The following is a 23,130-nucleotide window of genomic DNA, read 5'->3' on the forward strand; positions in this document are numbered from 1 at the left end:
GGCCCATTTCGGACACAGGCCCATGTGAGGTAGGTCTGACCAGGGCCCATTTAGGACACAGGCCCATGTGAGGTAGGTCTGACCAGGGCCCATTTAGGACACAGGCCCATGTGAGGTAGGTCTGACCAGGGCCCATTTAGGACACAGGCCCATGTGAGGTAGGTCTGACCAGGGCCCATTTAGGACACAGGCCCATGTGAGGTAGGTCTGACCAGGGCCCATTTAGGACACAGGCCCATGTGAGGTAGGTAGACAGGCACGTTTAGTTACGGACGAGCTCACCTGAAGTCAGAGCCTGTGCGTTTGCCGTTCTCAGGTTCTCCCGGGTCTGGGCAATAATTGGACACCTGTTTAATTCCTCCTTCGTTCACTGTAGGAACACAATATCAGGTAAAAACACAATGTTACTGGTTATCAGGCTTATTGATTCACTATAGAAACACACCAATCAGGTAGAAATATAACGTCACTGGTTATCAGGAGGAAAGGAGAGGAGGAGAAGGAAAGGGGGGGAGAGGAGAGGAGAAGGAAGGGGGAGGAGGAGGAAAGGGGGAGAGGAGAGGAGAAGGAAAGGGGGGAGAGGAGAAGGAAGGGGGAGGAGGAGGAAAGGGGGGGAGGAGGAGGAGAAGGAAAGGGGGGAGAGGAGAGGAGAAGGAAGGGGGAGGAGGAGGAAAGGGGGGGAGGAGGAGGAGAAGGAAAGGGGGGGAGAGAGGAGGAGAAGGAAGGGGGAGGAGGAGGAAAGGGGGGGAGGAGGAGGAGAAGGAAAGGGGGGAGAGGAGAAGGAAGGGGGAGGAGGAGGAAAGGGGGGGAGGAGGAGGAGAAGGAAAGGGGGGAGAGGAGAGGAGAAGGAAGGGGGAGGAGGAGGAAAGGGGGGGGAGGAGGAGGAGAAGGAAAGGGGGAGGAGGAGAGGAGAAGGAAGGGGGAGGAGGAGGAAAGGGGAGGAGGAGGAGAAGGAAAGGGGGGAGAGGAGAAGGAAGGGGGAGGAGGAGGAAAGGGGAGGAGGAGGAGGAGAAGGAAAGGGGGGGAGAGAGGAGGAGGAAAGGGGGGGAGGAGGAGGAGAAGGAAGGGGGAGGAGGAGGAAAGGGGGGGAGGAGGAGGAGAAGGAAAGGGGGGAGAGGAGAGGAGAAGGAAGGGGGAGGAGGAGGAAAGGAGAGGAGGAGAAGGAAAGGGGGGGAGAGGAGAGGAGAAGGAAGGGGGAGGAGGAGGAAAGGGGGGGAGGAGGAGGAGAAGGAAAGGGGGGAGAGGAGAAGGAAGGGGGAGGAGGAGGAAAGGGGGGGAGGAGGAGGAGAAGGAAAGGGGGGAGAGAGGAGGAGGAGGAGAAGGAAAGGGGGGAGAGGAGAAGGAAGGGGGGAGGAGGAGAAGGAGGAAAGGGGGGAGGAGAAGGAGGGGGGGAGGAGGAGAAGAAGGAAAGGGAGGAGGAGAAGGAAGGGGGGAGGAGGAGGAGGAGGAGGAGGAGAAGGAAAGGGGGGAGGAGAAGGAGGGGGGGAGGAGGAGGAGGAGGAAAGGGGGGAGGAGAAGGAAGGGGGGAGGAGGAGGAGGAGGAGGAAAGGTGGGAGGAGAAGGAGGGGGGGAGGAGGAGGAGGAGGAAAGGGGGGAGGAGAAGGAAGGGGGGAGGAGGAGGAGGAGGAAAGGGGGGAGGAGAAGGAGGGGGGCGAGGAGGAGAAGAAGGAAAGGGGGGAGGAGAAGGAAGGGGGGAGGAGGAGGAGGAGGAGGAGGAGAAGGAAAGGGGGGAGGAGAAGGAAGGGGGGGAGTGGGAGGAGTGGGAGGGATCATGTACACCACAATCATGTTTTCAATTGTATATGTAATTTAAGGTATATAAGTCAACATATATACAAATATACCACTAACATACAGTATAAGGCACTGTAAAACACACAATCTACGGTATATACAAATATACCACTAACATACAGTATAAGGCACTGTAAAACACACAATCTACTGTATATACAAATATACCACTAACATACAGTATAAGGTAAAACACACAATCTACTGTATATACAAATATACCACTAACATACAGTATAAGGTAAAACACACAATCTACTGTATATACAAATATACCACTAACATACAGCATAAGGCCCTGTAAAACACACAATCTACTGTATATACAAATATACCACTAACATACAGCATAAGGCCCTGTAAAACACACAATCTACTGTATATACAAATATACCACTAACATACAGCATAAGGCACTGTAAAACACACAATCTTACCAGATCCTTATTAGACGGCTTATTAGATCTTTCGACAAATAATACAAGATTCTTATTTGATGTTCATGTCTCTTTTCCACATGGGTAAACAACGTAGCTTTACAGAGCCCATTTCCAGCCGAGCACTGGGGGGCATTGCGTTTGTTAAAAAAGACTAAGGACTGCACTTCAGCGATTCCTTTTGAGTTCCATCTAGAACCCTCTACACAGAGGGTTCTACCTGGAACCAAAAAGGGTTCTACCTGGAACCAAAAAGGGTTCTACCTGGAACCAAAAAGGGCTCTACCTGGAACCAAAAGGGTTCTACCTGGAACCAAAAGGGTTCTACCTGGAACCAAAAGGGTTCTACCTGGAACCAAAAAGGGTTCTACCTGGAACCAAAAGGGTTCTCCTATGGGGACAGCCAAAGAACCCTTTTGGAACACTTTTCTCTATGAGTGGAGCTAAATGCCCCAGCTTAAAACAAAACAACCCACACATCTCAAACAAGCAAACAGCCCAAAACACAAACACACACAGTAAATGATTAGCATGAAGATGAACAGGAAACTTACTCAAAGACAATTTGTTATTGTTGTCCTTTCCCGGAAGTAACTTTACCCCTCTGGATTTCAGCTCTCCAGAGCTTTTCACTGGTTGAGAGCAATAAAAACAATGGCATTAGATAAAAGAAAGTTCCAGCATTAGTTCAGTAATAACACATTGTCCCTATGAGGAATCAACATCATGAATAATTGCTATCGGATTCATATTTGTTTCAGTAAAGTGATTCCATTATCCCTGCTACATACAGAATAGTGATCCATTATCCCTGCTACATACAGAATAGTGATCCATTATCCCTGCTACATACAGAATAGTGATTCCATTATCCCTGCTACATACAGAATAGTGATCCATTATCCCTGCTACATACAGAATAGTGATTCCATTACCCCTGCTACATACAGAGAAGTGATCCATTATCCCTGCTACATACAGAATAGTGATCCATTATCCCTGCTACATACAGAATAGTGATCCATTATCCCTGCTACATACAGAATAGTGATCCATTATCCCTGCTACATACAGCGAAGTGATCCATTATCCCTGCTACATACAGAATAGTGATCCATTATCCCTGCTACATACAGAATAGTGATCCATTATCCCTGCTACATACAGAATAGTGATCCATTATCCCTGCTACATACAGAAAAGTGATTCCATTATCCCTGCTACATACAGATTAGTGATCCATTATCCCTGCTACATACAGAATATTGATCCACTACCCCTGCTACATACAGAAAAGTGATCCATTATCCCTGCTACATACAGAAAAGTGAGCCATTACCCCTGCTACATACAGAGAAGTGATCCATTATCCCTGCTACATACAGAATAGTGATCCATTATCCCTGCTACATACAGAAAAGTGAGCCATTACCCCTGCTACATACAGAAAAGTGAGCCATTACCCCTGCTACATACAGAGAAGTGATCCATTATCCCTGCTACATACAGAATAGTGATCCATTATCCCTGCTACATACAGACCATAACTTCATTGATAAATTCCATAAAAATGTAATTACAAATACTTATTTCCCTCATTAAAATGCAAATCATTTTATAACATTTTTGACATGCGTTTTTCTGGATTTTTGTTGTTGTTGTTATTCTGTCTCTCACTGTTCAAATAAACCTACCATTAAAATTATAGACCGATCATTTCTTTGTCAGTGGGCAAACGTACAAAATCAGCAGGGGATCAAATACTTTTTTTCCCTCACTGTATCCAATCAAATACAAAATTGATATACCTTTTAATGAATATGATAAGAATATAATAGAATGAATCTGAAAGCGATCCTCTAGGGCCCTCCTAGACAGATCCGCTGCCTTGTTTTCCCTTCCTCCCCTCTGATCAGGGACTGATTATGACGTAGGAAGCCAAGTGGGTGCAATGAATTTTCAGGTACAACAGAAAACTGTCACCGGGGAAATGTCTTGTGACATACAATAATTTCAACACAAACAGACCAACCAACATTATTACAGAGATATTTGCGTCCCTTAATAGCACCTTTTCAGTGCACCTATAGGGATCTGGTCAAAAGTAGTGCACTATATGCACTACACCAAACACCATCATTGAGAAAATGGTTTTCATGTATGGCCTGGATTGGCCAGCTAGCTGTTAGGCTGCTTTATAAACATTATCTTCAAAGTCCTGGTAAAGGAGAATGGGAAGGTAATGTATTATAGAAGTCTGTCTGGCTCTGCAGTGTGTTACGGAAGCAGTGTATAATACATCTGTAACAATTTGACCAATCAGGGAGGGGGCCTTTGGTCTGGAGGGATACAACTAGAACAAAGGCATCCTTAGTCTTTAACCAATCAGAGACGAGTGAATGCAACTGGTTACTGATCAGTAGACAAGATGAGGATGAAACGCTGCACGGATACATGAGATCTTCAGAAAAGTAGTAGGTAGAAAGTACTCTTTGGTAAGGGGTTATGAGTGGTTATAAGGGGTTATGAGGGGTTATGAGTGGTTATAAGCGGTTATGAGTGGTTATGAGGGGTTATTAGGGGTTATGAGTGGTTATAAGGGGTTATGAGTGGTTATAAGGGGTTATGAGTGGTTATAAGGGGTTATGAGTGGTTATCAGGGGTTATAAGTGGTTATCAGGGGTTATAAGTGGTTATAAGGGGTTATGAGTGGCCATTAGGGGTATTGAGTGGTTATTAGGGGTTATGAGTGGTTATAAGGGGTTATGAGTGGTTATGAGGGGTTATGAGTGGTTATGAGTAGTTATAAGGGGCTATGAGTGGTTATTAGGGGTTATGAGGGGTCATTAGGGGCTATGAAGGGTTATTAGGGGTTATGAGTGGTTATAAGGGGTTATGAGTGATTATTAGGGATTATTAGTGGTTATTAGGGGTTATGAGTGGTTATAAGGGGTTATTAGGGGGCTAATGGTGGTTATTAGGGGTTATGAGTGGTTATTAGTAGTTATTAGGGATTATTAGGTATCAAAGAACAAGGAGGACCTGTTGAACATAGCAACACCAAAAAGGTCAGGTAATCGTATAAAGAGTTCCTTGGTCCTCCTTGTCCGTTCTGGTTGTTATTCAATTACAAAGACTTTCAGGTGAAAAAAATAACATCTTATGGTTATCAAATGTGTCAATGAATTCATTAAATAATTGGGTAATTATGTCTTACCTTGATACTGAAGTGTGAATCCTTTATGTCGATGATTCCTATCGGTCACAAAATGGAGTCTTAGCCAGTTCTTGTTGCTGATGATGGGTGCTGGTATATTCATACCGGATAACCTGCAGGTAAAGATACAGACATAACAGCCTCTGTAAATCTGACTGTTCAATCACCAGATAACCTGCAGGAAAAGCTAAAGGGTTAACAATAACTGTAATCTGACTGTTCAATCGCCAGTCATGTCTGTCCACTTCCAGACAATCTGTATCTCAACCGTTGTTACTTCAAGAACAAGAAGAGAAAGGATCAACCAGTATCTGGTATCTAAAGAACAAGGTTATCAGACACAGCTGGTGTAGTCTATAACAACATGGTTATCAGCTGGTGTAGTCTATAACAACAAGGTTATCAGACACAGCTGGTGTAGTCTATAACAACATGGTTATCAGACACAGCTGGTGTAGTCTATAACAACATGGTTATCAGACACAGCTGGTGTAGTCTATAACAACATGGTTATCAGACACAGCTGGTGTAGTCTATAACAACATGGTTATCAGACACAGCTGGTGTAGTCTATAACAACATGGTTATCAGCTGGTGTAGTCTATAACAACATGGTTATCAGCTGGTGTAGTCTATAACAACATGGTTATCAGACACAGCTGGTGAGTTCCCTTTCTCTCTCTACATGGTTATCAGCTGCTGTAGTCTATAACAACATGGTTATCAGCTGCTGTAGTCTGCTCTGTTCTACTCCCAGGTATTCAGCATGCTGTACTCTGATCTAATCCCAGGGATTCAGCATGCTGTGCTCTGTTCTAATCCCAGGGATTCAGCATGCTGTGCTCTGATCTAATCCCAGGGATTCAGCATGCTGTGCTCTGTTCTAATCCCAGGGATTCAGCATGCTGTGCTCTCTCCCTGCCAGAGGCCTGTGCTGGTTTCTCTGGCTAACCAGGCCAGGGTTGAGTGGCATCCTAACCCATTTACACTGCATTACTTTAACCAGGGCCCATAGGGCCAGAACCACACTATAACCCATTTACACTGCATTACTTTAACCAGGGCCCACAGGGCCACACTATATAAGGGATATACTGCACTACTTTAACCAGGGCCCACAGGGCCACACTATATAAGGGATATACTGCACTACATTAACCAGGGCCCACAGGGCCAGAACCACACTATATAGGGAACATACTGCATTACTTTAACCAGGGCCCACAGGGCCATAACCACAATATATAGGGAACATACTGCACTACATTAACCAGGGCCCACAGGACCATAACCACACTATATAGGGAACATACTGCACTACATTAACCAGGGCCCACAGGGCCATAACCACACTATATAGGGAACATACTGCACTACATTAACCAGGGCCCACAGGGCCAGAACCACACTATATAGGGAACATACTGCACTACATTAACCAGGGCCCACAGGGCCATAACCACACTATATAGGGAACATACTGCACTACATTAACCAGGGCCCACAGGGCCAGAACCACACTATATAGGGAACATACTGCACTACATTAACCAGGGCCCACAGGGCCAGAACCACACTATATAGGGAACATACTGCACTACATTAACCAGGGCCCACAGGGCCAGAACCACACTATATAGGGAACATACTGCACTACATTAACCAGGGCCCACAGGGCCAGAACCAGACTATATAGGGAACATACTGCACTACTTTAGCCAGAGCCCACAGGGCCAGAACCAGACTATATAGGGAACATACTGCACTACATTAACCAGGGCCCACAGGGCCAGAACCAGACTATATAGGGAACATACTGCACTACATTAACCAGGGCCCACAGGGCCAGAACCACACTATATGGGGAACATACTGCACTACATTAACCAGGGCCCACAGGGCCAGAACCACACTATATAGGGAACATACTGCACTACATTAACCAGGGCCCACAGGGCCAGAACCAGACTATATAGGGAACATACTGCACTACATTAACCAGGGCCCACAGGGCCAGAACCACACTATATAGGGAACATACTGCACTACATTAACCAGGGCCCACAGGGCCAGAACCACACTATATAGGGAACATACTGCACTACATTAACCAGGGCCCACAGGGCCAGAACCACACTATATAGGGAACATACTGCACTACATTAACCAGGGCCCACAGGGCCAGAACCAGACTATATAGGGAACATACTGCACTACTTTAGCCAGAGCCCACAGGGCCAGAACCAGACTATATAGGGAACATACTGCACTACATTAACCAGGGCCCACAGGGCCAGAACCAGACTATATAGGGAACATACTGCACTACATTAACCAGGGCCCACAGGGCCAGAACCACACTATATAGGGAACATACTGCACTGCATTAACCAGGGCCCACAGGGCCAGAACCACACTATATAGGGAACATACTGCACTACATTAACCAGGGCCCACAGGGCCAGAACCAGACTATATAGGGAACATACTGCACTACATTAACCAGGGCCCACAGGGCCAGAACCACACTATATAGGGAACATACTGCACTACATTAACCAGGGCCCACAGGGCCAGAACCAGACTATATAGGGAACATACTGCACTACATTAACCAGGGCCCACAGGGCCAGAACCACACTATATAGGGAACATACTGCACTACATTAACCAGGGCCCACAGGGCCAGAACCACACTATATAGGGAACATACTGCACTACATTAACCAGGGCCCACAGGGCCAGAACCAGACTATATAGGGAACATACTGCACTACTTTAGCCAGAGCCCACAGGGCCAGAACCAGACTATATAGGGAACATACTGCACTACATTAACCAGGGCCCACAGGGCCAGAACCACACTATATAGGGAACATACTGCACTACATTAACCAGGGCCCACAGGGCCAGAACCAGACTATATAGGGAATATACTGCACTACATTAACCAGGGCCCACAGGGCCAGAACCACACTATATAGGGAACATACTGCACTACATTAACCAGGGCCCACAGGGCCAGAACCAGACTATATAGGGAACATACTGCACTACATTAACCAGGGCCCACAGGGCCAGAACCACACTATATAGGGAACATACTGCACTACATTAACCAGGGCCCACAGGGCCAGAACCAGACTATATAGGGAACATACTGCACTACATTAACCAGGGCCCACAGGGCCAGAACCACACTATATAGGGAACATACTGCACTACATTAACCAGGGCCCACAGGGCCAGAACCAGACTATATAGGGAACATACTGTACTACATTAACCAGGGCCCACAGGGCCAGAACCACACTATATAGGGAACATACTGCACTACATTAACCAGGGCCCACAGGGCCAGAACCACACTATATAGGGAACATACTGCACTACATTAACCAGGGCCCACAGGGCCAGAACCAGACTATATAGGGAACATACTGCACTACATTAACCAGGGCCCACAGGGCCAGAACCACACTATATAGGGAACATACTGCACTACATTAACCAGGGCCCACAGGGCCAGAACCACACTATATAGGGAACATACTGCACTACATTAACCAGGGCCCACAGGGCCAGAACCAGACTATATAGGGAACATACTGCACTACTTTAGCCAGAGCCCACAGGGCCAGAACCAGACTATATAGGGAACATACTGCACTACATTAACCAGGGCCCACAGGGCCAGAACCAGACTATATAGGGAACATACTGCACTACATTAACCAGGGCCCACAGGGCCAGAACCACACTATATAGGGAACATACTGCACTACATTAACCAGGGCCCACAGGGCCAGAACCAGACTATATAGGGAACATACTGCACTACATTAACCAGGGCCCACAGGGCCAGAACCACACTATATAGGGAACATACTGCACTACATTAACCAGGGCCCACAGGGCCAGAACCACACTATATAGGGAACATACTGCACTACATTAACCAGGGCCCACAGGGCCAGAACCACACTATATAGGGAACATACTGCACTACATTAACCAGGGCCCACAGGGCCAGAACCAGACTATATAGGGAACATACTGCACTACATTAACCAGGGCCCACAGGGCCAGAACCAGACTATATAGGGAACATACTGCACTACATTAACCAGGGCCCACAGGGCCAGAACCACACTATATAGGGAACATACTGCACTACATTAACCAGGGCCCACAGGGCCAGAATCACACTATATAGGGAACATACTGCACTACATTAACCAGGGCCCACAGGGCCAGAACCAGACTATAGGGAACATACTGCACTACATTAACCAGGGCCCACAGGGCCAGAACCACACTATATAGGGAACATACTGCACTACATTAACCAGGGCCCACAGGGCCAGAACCAGACTATATAGGGAACATACTGCACTACATTAACCAGGGCCCACAGGGCCAGAACCACACTATATAGGGAACATACTGCACTACATTAACCAGGGCCCACAGGGCCAGAACCACACTATATAGGGAACATACTGCACTACATTAACCAGGGCCCACAGGGCCAGAACCAGACTATATAGGGAACATACTGCACTACTTTAGCCAGAGCCCACAGGGCCAGAACCAGACTATATAGGGAACATACTGCACTACATTAACCAGGGCCCACAGGGCCAGAACCACACTATATAGGGAACATACTGCACTACATTAACCAGGGCCCACAGGGCCAGAACCAGACTATATAGGGAATATACTGCACTACATTAACCAGGGCCCACAGGGCCAGAACCACACTATATAGGGAACATACTGCACTACATTAACCAGGGCCCACAGGGCCAGAACCAGACTATATAGGGAACATACTGCACTACATTAACCAGGGCCCACAGGGCCAGAACCACACTATATAGGGAACATACTGCACTACATTAACCAGGGCCCACAGGGCCAGAACCAGACTATATAGGGAACATACTGCACTACATTAACCAGGGCCCACAGGGCCAGAACCACACTATATAGGGAACATACTGCACTACATTAACCAGGGCCCACAGGGCCAGAACCAGACTATATAGGGAACATACTGTACTACATTAACCAGGGCCCACAGGGCCAGAACCACACTATATAGGGAACATACTGCACTACATTAACCAGGGCCCACAGGGCCAGAACCACACTATATAGGGAACATACTGCACTACATTAACCAGGGCCCACAGGGCCAGAACCAGACTATATAGGGAACATACTGCACTACATTAACCAGGGCCCACAGGGCCAGAACCAGACTATATAGGGAATATACTGTACTACATTAACCAGGGCCCACAGGGCCAGAACCAGACTATATAGGGAACATACTGCACTACATTAACCAGGGCCCACAGGGCCAGAACCACACTATATAGGGAACATACTGCACTACATTAACCAGGGCCCACAGGGCCAGAACCAGACTATATAGGGAACATACTGCACTACATTAACCAGGGCCCACAGGGCCAGAACCACACTATATAGGGAATATACTGCACCACATTAACCAGGGCCCACAGGGCCAGAACCAGACTATATAGGGAACATACTGCACTACATTAACCAGGGCCCACAGGGCCAGAACCACACTATATAGGGAATATACTGCACTACATTAACCAGGGCCCACAGGGCCAGAACCACACTATATAGGGAACATACTGCACTACATTAACCAGGGCCCACAGGGCCAGAACCACACTATATAGGAAACATACTGCACTACATTAACCAGGGCCCACAGGGCCAGAACCAGACTATATAGGGAACATACTGCACTACATTAACCAGGGCCCACAGGGCCAGAACCAGACTATATAGGGAATATACTGCACTACATTAACCAGGGCCCACAGGGCCAGAACCAGACTATATAGGGAATATACTGCACTACATTAACCAGGGCCCACAGGGCCAGAACCAGACTATATAGGGAATATACTGCACTACATTAACCAGGGCCAGAACCAGACTATATAGGGAATATACTGCACTACATTAACCAGGACCCACAGGGCCAGAACCACACTATATAGGGAATATACTGCACTACATTAACCAGGACCCACAGGGCCAGAACCACACTATATAGTGAACATACTGCACTACTTTAACCAGGGCCCACAGGGCCAGAACCAGACTATATAGGGAACATACTGCACTACATTAACCAGGGCCCACAGGGCCAGAACCAGACTATATAGGGAACATACTGCACTACATTAACCAGGGCCCACAGGGCCAGAACCAGACTATATAGGGAATATGGTGCCATTTGGGCCGAACCCTGATGCTTTTATCGTCTGCCTTCAACAATCCTTCCTCGGCTCCCCGCCTTTCCACCTGCCTCTCTCCCTCCCCGCCTGCCTCCCTCCTTCTCTCCCTCCCTGCCTCTCCTCAGCCTCACACACGGTCAATGCAACACAATACAAACCCAACATACAGCTATTAAACAAGGTTTTAGACAGGACAAACAGTCAATGCAACACAATACAAACCCAAGATACAGCTATTAAACAAGGTTTTAGAAAGGTCAAACAGTCAATTTGGGGCTCCCGAGTGGCGCAGCGGTCTAAGGCACTGTATATAAGTGCTAGAGGCGTCACTACAGACCCCGGTTCGATTCCAGGCTGTATCACAACCCGGCCGTGATTGGGAGTCCCATAAGGCGGCGCACAATTGGCCCAGCGCCGTCTGCGTTTGGCCGAGGTAGGCAGTCATTGTAAAAAAAAAATAATAATAATTGTTTCTTAACTGACAAGTCTAGTTAAACAAAGGTTAAATAAATAACAAGAGATATCAGTAAGGATGTAAAACGGTGTTTCTGAGGTGTGAAGGGACTTTGGTTTGGTCAGATAATATACTTGGCATTTTGAGGTTATTTTTCAACAGTGTGCAGCTCCATAATAACTTGTTATTACATTTTACATTTTATTCATTTAGCAGAAGCTTTTTTTCCAGAGCGACTTACAGTCTGCGCATTCATCTTATTGAGGAAGCTATGGGGAAACAACCACATATCTCAGCCATAGTAAGTAAATGTTTATATCAGCATTAGTCTGCCTTGTTATTGTAATCATATGTTACGGTAACATAACACTTTGACAAGCCTGTCCTACAGCTGCTGTAATCATGTTACAGTAACATCACACTATGACAAGCCTGTCCTACAGCTGCTGTAATCATGTCACAGTAACATAATACTATGACAAGCCTGTCCTACAGCTGCTGTAATCATATGTTACTGTAACATAACACTATGACAAGCCTGTCCTACAGCTGCTGTAATCATATGTTACGGTAACATCACACTATGACAAGCCTGTCCTACAGCTGCTGTAATCATGTTACAGTAACATAACACTATGACAAGCCTGTCCTACAGCTGCTGTAATCATATGTTACGGTAACATAACACTATGACAAGCCTGTCCTACAGCTGCTGTAATCATGTTACAGTAACATAACACTATGACAAGCCTGTCCTACAGCTGCTGTAATCATGTTACAGTAACATAACACCATGACAAGCCTGTCCTACAGCTGCTGTAATCATGTTACGGTAACATAACACTATGAAAAGCCTGTCCTACAGCTGCTGTAATCATATGTTACGGTAACATAACACTATGAGAAGCATGTCTTACAGTTGCTGTAATCACATCAATCATTATGTTAGAATAACCTATGTGACCTTTTCAATGTGAAAAATTCCAATAATATTCTGAATCTGAGATATCTCAGACTGTTACCAGTACTACAGAGTATAACTATTGAATAACACAACCCAAAGACATTTGTCATGATTTGCCCTTTTCCCCCCTCTCTCTCTCTCTCCCACTACAGTTTTGTGATTGCTACTCTTTTAGAAATGGAAGTTAAATCCCTTTGTTACCACAGACAGAGAGACGTTGTAGTACGGTAAACATCAAAAGGTTGAATAATGAAAGAATATTTCTGCATTCCAAACAACTGGAAGGGTCCGTGAATACTTAAAGAACAATCTTGTTGAATTCATTTCTAATTTGTGATGTAACTAAGTGTTACAGATCATTCTGGAACATTCATTGCGCACACCTGGCCCCTATTCCCACTGATTGTATTGGTATATATGTGCCCTTTGTTTACCATGGTGGGGTCGATTATTGTTACAATGTCCGTTGGTGCGTGTCAGTACCTGTGCTGTGTGTTTTGTGCTTTCGTGCCCTTGTGGATTGCGTAGATGATTAAGGGTCTCGTCCCGTGTGTTAATCATTGTGCGTGTGTGTTATTTATTCGAGGTTCTCCTCGCTCTTTTGTTTTGGGTTTCAACCCTGTGTTTTTGTTACGTGTTTGCAAGGTCTTCATCCCTGTGCCTTTACACGGCACGGCTGTAATTTGGGTTTAATTAAAAAAACTATTACGCATTCCTGCGCCTGTCTCCCGAATCATTTCTGCCAACGTGACTCTAGGAACAGTAGAACAACATAACTGTATCTCTGAATGTGTATATTTCCCAGTGATCAGATTCACATCTTGATGTTGTGGAACTTATATGATTAAATACGAAACTATTTGTGAGAAGATGTAATGTGGTGTTAGCCTGTCACAATAGTTGAAGCCGTGTTGTATGGACCAAACTGCAGACGGAATGTGGATGCTCATCTTGTATTTATTATAAAATAAAGTGAACACCAAAATAACAAAAACGAAGAACTCACGAACAACAAAACAGTCTTGTCAGGCTCACACAGGCAAAACAAGAACCACGGAACTCACGACAGGCTGACAGGCTGACAGGCTAACAGGCTTACTACAAACAAAAAGACTAGCAGTGTTAGCACAACCACCCACAAACCCAAGTGACAAACATACTCCTAAATATATGACTCCCAATCAGGAACAACGATCCCCAGCTGTTCCTGATCAGGAGTCACAAGACTAACACAGAAACAGATATACTAGACAACACATACAGACTTCTTCTGCCACGTCCTGACCAAAATACTACACCACTACTCCCTCTGCTGGTCAGGACGTGACATAGCCTTCTAAATGAGATAATTTTTTTCTCCAAATAAAATCTTATCCAAGTCAGTGGCCATGCCCACGTGAGCACAGACATTATGATAAAAGGAGGGAATGCCCTTTTCCCCCGAGTGCTTAAGGTCAGGGGAGTTTCTTGGCCATGGACCCAAAATATTGATGTTTTGTTCCCCGAGCCACTTAGTTATCACTTTTGCCTTATTTTCAAGATGCTCCATTATGCTGGAAAAGGCATTGTTCGTCACCAAACTGTTCCTGGATGGTTGGGAGAAGTTGATCTCGGAGGATGTGTTGGTACCATTCTTTATTCACGGCTGTGTTCTTAGGCAAAATTGTGAGTGAGCCCACTCCCTTGGCTGAGAAGCAACCCCACACATGAATGGTCTCAGGATGCTTTACTGTTGGCATGACACAGGACTGATGGTAGCGCTCACCTTGTCTTCTCCGGACAAGCTTTTTTACGGATGCCCCAAACAATCGGAAAGGGGATTCACTAGAGAAAATGACTTTACCCCAGTCCTCAGCAGTCCAATCCCTGTACCTTTTGCAGAATATCAGTCTGTCCCTGATGTTTTTCCTGGAGAGAAGTGGCTTCTTTGCTGCCCTTCTTGACACCAGGCCATCCTCCAAAAGTCTTCGCCTCACAGTGTGTGCAGATGCACTCACACCTGCCTGCTGCCATTCCTGAGCAAGCTCTGTACTGGTGGTGCCCCGATCCCGCAGCTGAATCAACTTTAGGAGACGGTCCTGGCGCCTGCTGGGCTTTCTTGGGCGCCCTGAAGCCTTCTTCACAACAATTGAACCGCTCTCCTTGAAGTTCTTGATGATCCAATAAATGGTTTATTTAGGTGCAATCTTACTGGCAGCAATATCCTTGCCTGTGAAGGCCTTTTTGTGCAAAGCAATGATGACGGCACGTGTTTCCTTGCAGCTAACCATGGTTGACAGAGGAAGAACAATGATTCCAAGCACCACCCTCCTTTTGAAGCTTCCAGTCTGTTATTCGAACTCAATCAGCATGACAGAGTGATCTCCAGCCTTGTCCACGTCAACACCTCACACCTGTGTTAACGAGAGAATCACTGACATGATGTCAGCTGGTCCTTTTGTGGCAGGGCTGAAATGCAGTGGAAATGTTTTTGGGGGATTCAGTTCATTTGCATGGCAAAGAGGGACTTTGCAATTAATTGCAATTCATCTGATCACTCTTCTTAACATTCTGGAGTATATACAAATTGCAATCATACAAACTGAGGCAGCAGACTTTGTGAAAATAAAAATGTGTGTCATTCTAACAAAACATTTGGCCACGACTATAGTAATCAACGTGTAAGCTATTCTGTTTGTGTGTTTATGTAATTCTGTGTGATTATTTAGTTTGTTAGTAAATAAATAATTAAGCCAATTTGTATAATGCCGATTCATCATTTATGCTAGGGTTGTTTGTGCAGATATCCAAGGACTGTACAACATTCAGAATGAGACTGAAGGTAAATAAGAATTAATTAATTGACTGATGTAAAGAGATATTTATATCTTTAGAGTTTAGTCGGGATAGTAACTCGTTAAATAACTTTTTCCATGGTGCCCTAGATTACTACTTAATGAATTCTTGCATGAGTAATTTAATCGCGTAATAATTTAACGTGGTATGTAATTATTTTATAATGATATTCAAGACACGACATGACACATTTGAATTCTAGTCATTTTGATGACACCCATCCTGTTGTCCTGGTATTGTCATGGTAACCCCTTTACTGGTCAGGACGTGACAGGTATGGTATTTAGATTCCATCCAATTAAAACGGTCTATTTGTCTTTTTTAACACTGACAGTGTTTCTCCTTTTCCACTTCAACACTACGCATGTGACCCGATTCAGGACACTAGGTGTATGTCACAAGTCACAACTTCACAGGAGAGGAGCTCATCTGTAAATACGAATAAAATTGTTAAATTTACGAGCCTAGTTGGTTTAGCCACAGAAAAAGTCAGCAACCTTCCCGCTAGCCATGATTGGCTGAGATAAAGAGTGGGCGGGACATGCCGAGAGATGAGTTGGGATTGGTCAGCGGTGTCGCATCTTGTGTCTATAAAACGAGCTGCTCATAATGCGTAAATAATCCTTTCTATTGACGTTTTTTTTTTAAAGATATTATGTTAGTCATGGAGAAGTGCAAATATGTTGCTACTGCTCTCAGTAACATTGCTGCCCTGAATCAGACGCTATCGACAAAGGTCAGTGTGAAAAAGTTGTGATGGACTACTTTCTGGACGACGATCGTGCCATGCAATGCTGACTCTCTCTCATTTCATAACGCGTTTTGAAATCAGTGGAACACAACGGGCCAAACGAGCTGGGTAAACTAAACGAGCTGGGTAAACTAAACGGAAACAATACAGGATGTCTGATAAAATGGGTTGCAGTCTGCCGTGAAGCTTTCATCCATGTATACAGGTAAGAGTCTAGCTACAGATTCAGATATTATACGTTTCTAATTTTATCTGAAAGTTGTTTTCACTGCAAGCTAAAGCTTGCTGTTAGCTAGCCAGCTGGAGTTCGATGGCTGGCTTGCTAACTAATATTAACTTATGTGTATGAAGTGTTTTCTCTCTCTCTCTCTCTCTCTCTCTCTCTCTCTCTCTCTCTCTCTCTCTCTCTCTCTCTCTCTCTCTCTCTCTCTCTCTCTCTCTCTCTCTCTCTCTCTCTCTCTCCTCTCTCTCTCTCTCTCATATTCATATATATTGTGTGCTGGAGTCAGACCAGCTGCAAATCGTCCCATAATCAAGACCTCTACAAATACTCATTCCTGCCACCTCCACTCTGCCAGATCGTAAACTCTGCTCAGTCAGTCGTTATCCTAGCCTTTTGTCAGTTCTCAAGATCCTGTTGCCCTGCTGTGCTTGTTTCCCTGCCTTACACTGTTTTGTCCTCTCGTTGCAGTTACCACCCTGTCTCCTGTCTCCTGTACCACATCTCACCGCCTAACCACCTTGCTCTGGACTTCACTCACCACCACCACCTTGGATTCCCCTCAGGACCCGTTTACCCTGTTCAACTTCAACCTCACTCTACAACTTTGGGGTTTATCTGCAACTCATCTGAGCTTCCCCGGTTCTGCACTCCATATCTGTCTGTGTACAATAAACGTGTTGGTTCATCCATCCCTGCTTCCGCATCTGAGTCCGCTCTTGGGTCCCCTGTGTTCTCTACGCGAAACAGTTTTCTCAGAATGCCATTTCGGCATTGCTAGTTATAGCCTAATGTTAGCTAGCTAACATTGAACGTATTGGTTAACTTTAGCTAGCTATGACAATCGGTTTGTATTGCTAGTTAAAGCTTGCAGCTTCGATGCTCTGGAGCCTGGTGTTGTCACCAAGGGGCGATCAGACTGTCGGGACCAGGTTTCAGCTTCTGCACAACGCTGACATCCTTCCTCCCATAGATGGTCTGCCTGTAAAAGCACCACCTGGACTGGACACAGCTAGGCAAACTATATTATTGAGAAGATCTGGGAGTTTTGTGATGAAGAGGTTATGGACATCACATGCCCTGCACCACAGTCAAGGGCAGGACTGAAACAAGCTCTCCGAATACACACTACCGTTCAAGCATTTGGGGTCACTTAAAAATGTCCTTGTTTTTGAAAGAAAAGCTCATTTTTTTGTCTGTTAAAATAACATCAAATTAATCCGAAATACAGTGTAGACATTATTCATGTTGTAAATAACTCTTGTAGCTGGAAACGGCAGATTTTTTTAATGGAATATCTACATAGGTGTACAGAGGCCCATTATCAGCAACCATCACTCGTGTTCCAATGGCCCGTTGTGTTAGCTAATCCAAGTTTATCATTTTAAAAGGCTAATTGATCATTAGAAAACCCTTTTGCAATTATGTGTCACGGCTGTCGAAAGGATCGGACCAAAGTGCAGCGTGTGTTTCGTTCCACATATTTATTTAATCCGTGAAACTATGCAATACATCAATTAACTGAAATCTACAAAAGCAACAAACCGTGACGCAGAGGAGAAACAAACACCTACTCACAAATAATCACCCACAAAAACAGGTGGGACAAACATCAGCTTAAATATGACCTCCAATTAGAGACAACGACGACCAGCTGCCTCTAATTGGAGATCATACCAAACAAAACCAACATAGAAATACAAAACTAGAAACTGAACATAGAAATACAAAACATAGACAAACACCCCCTGTCACGCCCTGACCTACTCTACCATAGAAAATAACCACTTACTATGGTCAGGACGTGACATTATGTTAGCACAGCTGAAAACTGTTGTTCTGATTAAAGAAGCAATAAAACTGGCCTTCTTTAGACTAGTTGAGTATCTGGAGCATCAGCATTTGTGGGTTCGATTACAGGCTCCAAATGGCCAGAAACAAAGACCTTTCCTCTGAAACTCGTCAGTCTATTCTTGTTCTGAGAAATGGTTATTCCATGCGAGAAATTGCCAAGAAACTGAAGATCTCGTACAACCCTGTGTACTACTCCCTTCACAGAACAGCGCAAACTGTCTCTAACCAGAATAGAAAGAGGAGTGGGAGGCCCCAGTGCACAACTGAGCAAGAGGGCAAGTACATTAGCATGTCTAGTTTGAGAACAGATGCCTCATAAGTCCTCAACTGGCAGCTTCATTAAATAGTACCTGCAAAACACCAGTCTCAACATAAACAGTGAAGAAGCGACTCCGGGATGCTGGCCTTCAGGGCAGAGTTCCTCTGTCCAGCGTCTGTGTTAGTGCCCATCTTAATCTTTGTTTTTATAGGCTAGTCTGAGATATGGCTTTTTCTTTGCAATATTTATATGTGTGGTCGTAACAGGATTTTGTGACATACCACAACAATATCATGTGACCGTATCAAGTGTCCGACACTTAAATATATGGCGCATGCATCTGTTTATGTACTGTACATGTGCACCTTCCTCAGGTTTCAACTCAGGTTGCATGGCCTTAACTTATGTATGGAATACTATGTGATAAGTGTGTTTGTAACAGTATATAAAGTATGCTTGTGTACTGGTGTGAAGACATTTGGCCAGTGGTGTAAAAATACTTTAAAGTACTACTTAAGTCGTTTTTTTTACATTACTATCTGTACATTACTTTACTATTGATATTTAAGGCAACTTTTACTTCACGACATTTGTAAAGAAACTAATGTACTTTTTACTCCATACATTTTCCTCGACACCCAAAAGTACTCGTTACATTTTGACAGGAAAATCGTCCAATTCAAACACTTATCAAGAATGTGGTCCCTCCCTGGTCCATCCCTACTGCCTCTGATCTGGAGGACGCACTAAACACAAATGCTTAGTTTGTAAATTATGTCTGAGTGTTGGGAGTGTGCCCCTGGCTACCCATCAATAACAAAATCATACGGTTATGCCGTCTGGTTTGCTTAATATCAGGAAGTTGAAATTGTTTATTTTTTACTTTTGATATTTAAGTACATTTTGCCCCCAGGCTATCCGTCAATAAAATGATTTTTTTTTGTGCAGTCTGGTTTAATATAAGGAATTTGAAATGATTTATACTTTTACTCAAGTATGACAATGAAGTATTTTCTCCACCACTGGATGTGGCTGGGGGTTTTAGCATTTCTTTCACATGACCCATCAATTTAGACAAGTGTATCTGGGTAAGTGTCATCTAATATTATCTAATATTTTTATCTGGACACTTTCTGTTGACCTGGAATGTTTCCTTATTGTAAGCTACTACCACTTTTAATATTTATCACATGACCTCATGCGAATCCTTAAAGGAGATGGGTGGAGTTAAAGGCTTAAGAGGGTGTGAACAATGCTGAATGGGTGTAGACAAAGAAGAGCTCTCCAGTAGGTACCAAAACATTCAAAGGCCCTTTTCTCAAACGTGAGTTTACAAGTGTATCAACTTTCAAAGTAGAATTACTTTCCCATTGTTCCTCAAAAACGCAGTGTATAATATACCATTTTGTAGCTCTGAGTCTCTACTTTTATCCAATGTACAGTAAAAAAAACTGAAATTTAAATGTTGCTACATAAGACCGAATCCATGTGGTGAGTCACACATGTCCAACATTTCCCTCGATCTGTACAGTCAGTGAATATGACTTAGTGAATTCCAATACTAAGAGATTTTCTAATCCATCCTGTCAGTGGAAGAAATAGGTGTTCCTCTGGGCGTTAGAAGGTAATTGATTTCACATAATGTTGACCTTTTCTGCACACTGAGCCATTTTACTGAAATCTAAATGACACAAATATTGTCGGAAGAATGAAAAAAAGCATTCAGTTACTGAGACACTCAACGACCGCGTCCCAACTGGCACTTTAATCCCTTTACAGGGAGCCTTGGTCAAAAGGAGCGCACTAGATAGGGAATTACTGAGCCACTCTGAAATGTCTACATTCCTGGCTGCACCCTGAACTCTTTAAGGTCTAGGGCTTGGGGACTGGGTAGGTAATAACTTAGAGAGGAAAGGTCTAGGGCTTGGGGACTGGATAGGTAATAACTTAGAGAGGAAAGGTCTAGGGCTTGGGGACTGGATAGGTAATAACTTAGAGAGGAAAGGTCTAGGGCTTGGGGACTGGATAGGTAATAACTTAGAGAGGAAAGGTCTAGGGCTTGGGGACTGGATAGGTAATAACTTAGAGAGGAACTGGCTAGGGCTTGGGGGACTGGGGACTGGTTAGGCAATAACTTAAATGCGGAGAGTTACCTGTCCAACTGGAAAAGGGACTGTAAACTGTAGATCGTACATTGGTACATTGGTACATTGGTACATTGGTACATTGGTTGCAGTACCATAGAAAAGGGACTCATACAATTATAACCCTAGAGTCTATTGATGCACCGGGGCATCAATCTGAGTAACATAATAAAAAATCTCCATTAAAATCCATCAGTTTAAGTGATGGAGATATCTGTTTAAACTAGAGATATCTGTTTAAACTAGAGATATCTGTTTAAACTAGAGATATCTGTTTAAACTAGAGATATCTGTTTAAACTAGAGATATCTGTTTAAACTAGAGATATCTGTTTAAACTAGAGATATCTGTTTGAACTAGAGATATCTGTTTAAACTAGAGATATCTGTTTAAACTAGAGATATCTGTTTGAACTAGAGATATCTGTTTAAACTAGAGATATCTGTTTAAACTAGAGATATCTGTTTGAACTAGAGATATCTGTTTGAACTAGAGATATCTGGAGATATCTGTTTAAACTAGAGATATCTGTTTAAACTAGAGATATCTGTTTAAACTAGAGATATCTGTTTAAACTAGAGATATCTGTTTAAACTAGAGATATCTGTTTAAACTAGAGATATCTGTTTGAACTAGAGATATCTGTTTAAACTAGAGATATCTGTTTGAACTAGAGATATCTGTTTGAACTAGAGATATCTGGAGATATCTGTTTAAACTAGAGATATCTGTTTAAACTAGAGATATCTGTTTGAACTAGAGATATCTGTTTAAACTAGAGATATCTGTTTAAACTAGAGATATCTGTTTAAACTAGAGATATCTGTTTGAACTAGAGATATCTGTTTGAACTAGAGATATCTGTTTAAACTAGAGATATCTGTTTAAATTAGAGATATTTGTTTGAACTAGAGATATTTGTTTAAACTAGAGATATCTGTTTAATCCAGAGTTATCTGTTTATACTAGAGATATCTGTTTAAACTAGAGATATCTGTTTGAACTAGAGATATCTGTTTAAACTAGAGATATCTGTTTAAACTAGAGATATCTGTTTACACTAGAGATATCTGTTTGAACTAGAGATATCTGTTTAAACTAGAGATATCTGTTTAAACTAGAGATATTTGTTTGAACTAGAGATATTTGTTTAAACTAGAGATATGTTTAATCCAGAGTTATCTGTTTATACTAGAGATATCTGTTTAAACTAGAGATATCTGTTTGAACTAGAGATATCTGTTTAAACTAGAGATATCTGTTTGAACTAGAGATATCTGTTTAAACTAGAGATATCTGTTTGAACTAGAGATATCTGTTTAAACTAGAGATATCTGTTTGAACTAGAGATATCTGTTTAAACTAGAGATATCTGTTTAAACTAGAGATATCTGTTTGAATTGGAGATATCTGTTTAAACTAGAGATATCTGTTTAAACTAGAGATATCTGTTTAAACTAGAGATATCTGTTTAAACTAGAGATATCTGTTTGAACTAGAGATATCTGTTTAAACTAGAGATATCTGTTTAAACTAGAGATATCTGTTTGTTTGCGTGGGCTGTGTCTCAATCCAATACATCCTCCTATGTCGCCCTTCCGCATCTACGGTGGAAAGTAGCAAAGCTACCAGCGCTGTTTGTCAGACCAGGAGACATCCCGAAAATACGGTGTTCTCACCAAAACGTCTGTAGTAGGGGTGTGCCTAGTAGTCGGACAAAATGAGTATCATAACAAATGTGGACAATTATCTGAATCCGATTATGATCAGAGTATTTTCTGTTGTTGTTGTAATTTTCCGTGATCTAAAGGGAAAAAAAACGTTGTGGTGCCAGGATCTTTCTCATATCAGTCGTGTGCGAGGTTCTATGTGGTCCAAATAACTCAACTGGCTGTCTGTAAAGAGAAA

The 23,130-nt window shown here is 43.7% G+C and overlaps 1 protein-coding gene across 1 annotated transcript in view; it reads right to left on the minus strand.

Moving 5' to 3' along the window:
• Window positions 1-23,130, minus strand: part of LOC115187885 (CUB and sushi domain-containing protein 3-like) — a 1,475,978-nt gene that overhangs the window by 316,849 nt on the left and 1,135,999 nt on the right. Inside the window, 3 exon segments of the mRNA XM_029746934.1 lie at window positions 283-370; window positions 2,786-2,863; window positions 5,449-5,561. Of these exon segments, the coding sequence (XP_029602794.1) occupies window positions 283-370; window positions 2,786-2,863; window positions 5,449-5,561 (279 nt within the window).

This window comes from Salmo trutta, unplaced genomic scaffold, assembly GCF_901001165.1.
Source record: "Salmo trutta unplaced genomic scaffold, fSalTru1.1, whole genome shotgun sequence".
Classification (NCBI taxonomy): domain Eukaryota; kingdom Metazoa; phylum Chordata; class Actinopteri; order Salmoniformes; family Salmonidae; genus Salmo; species Salmo trutta.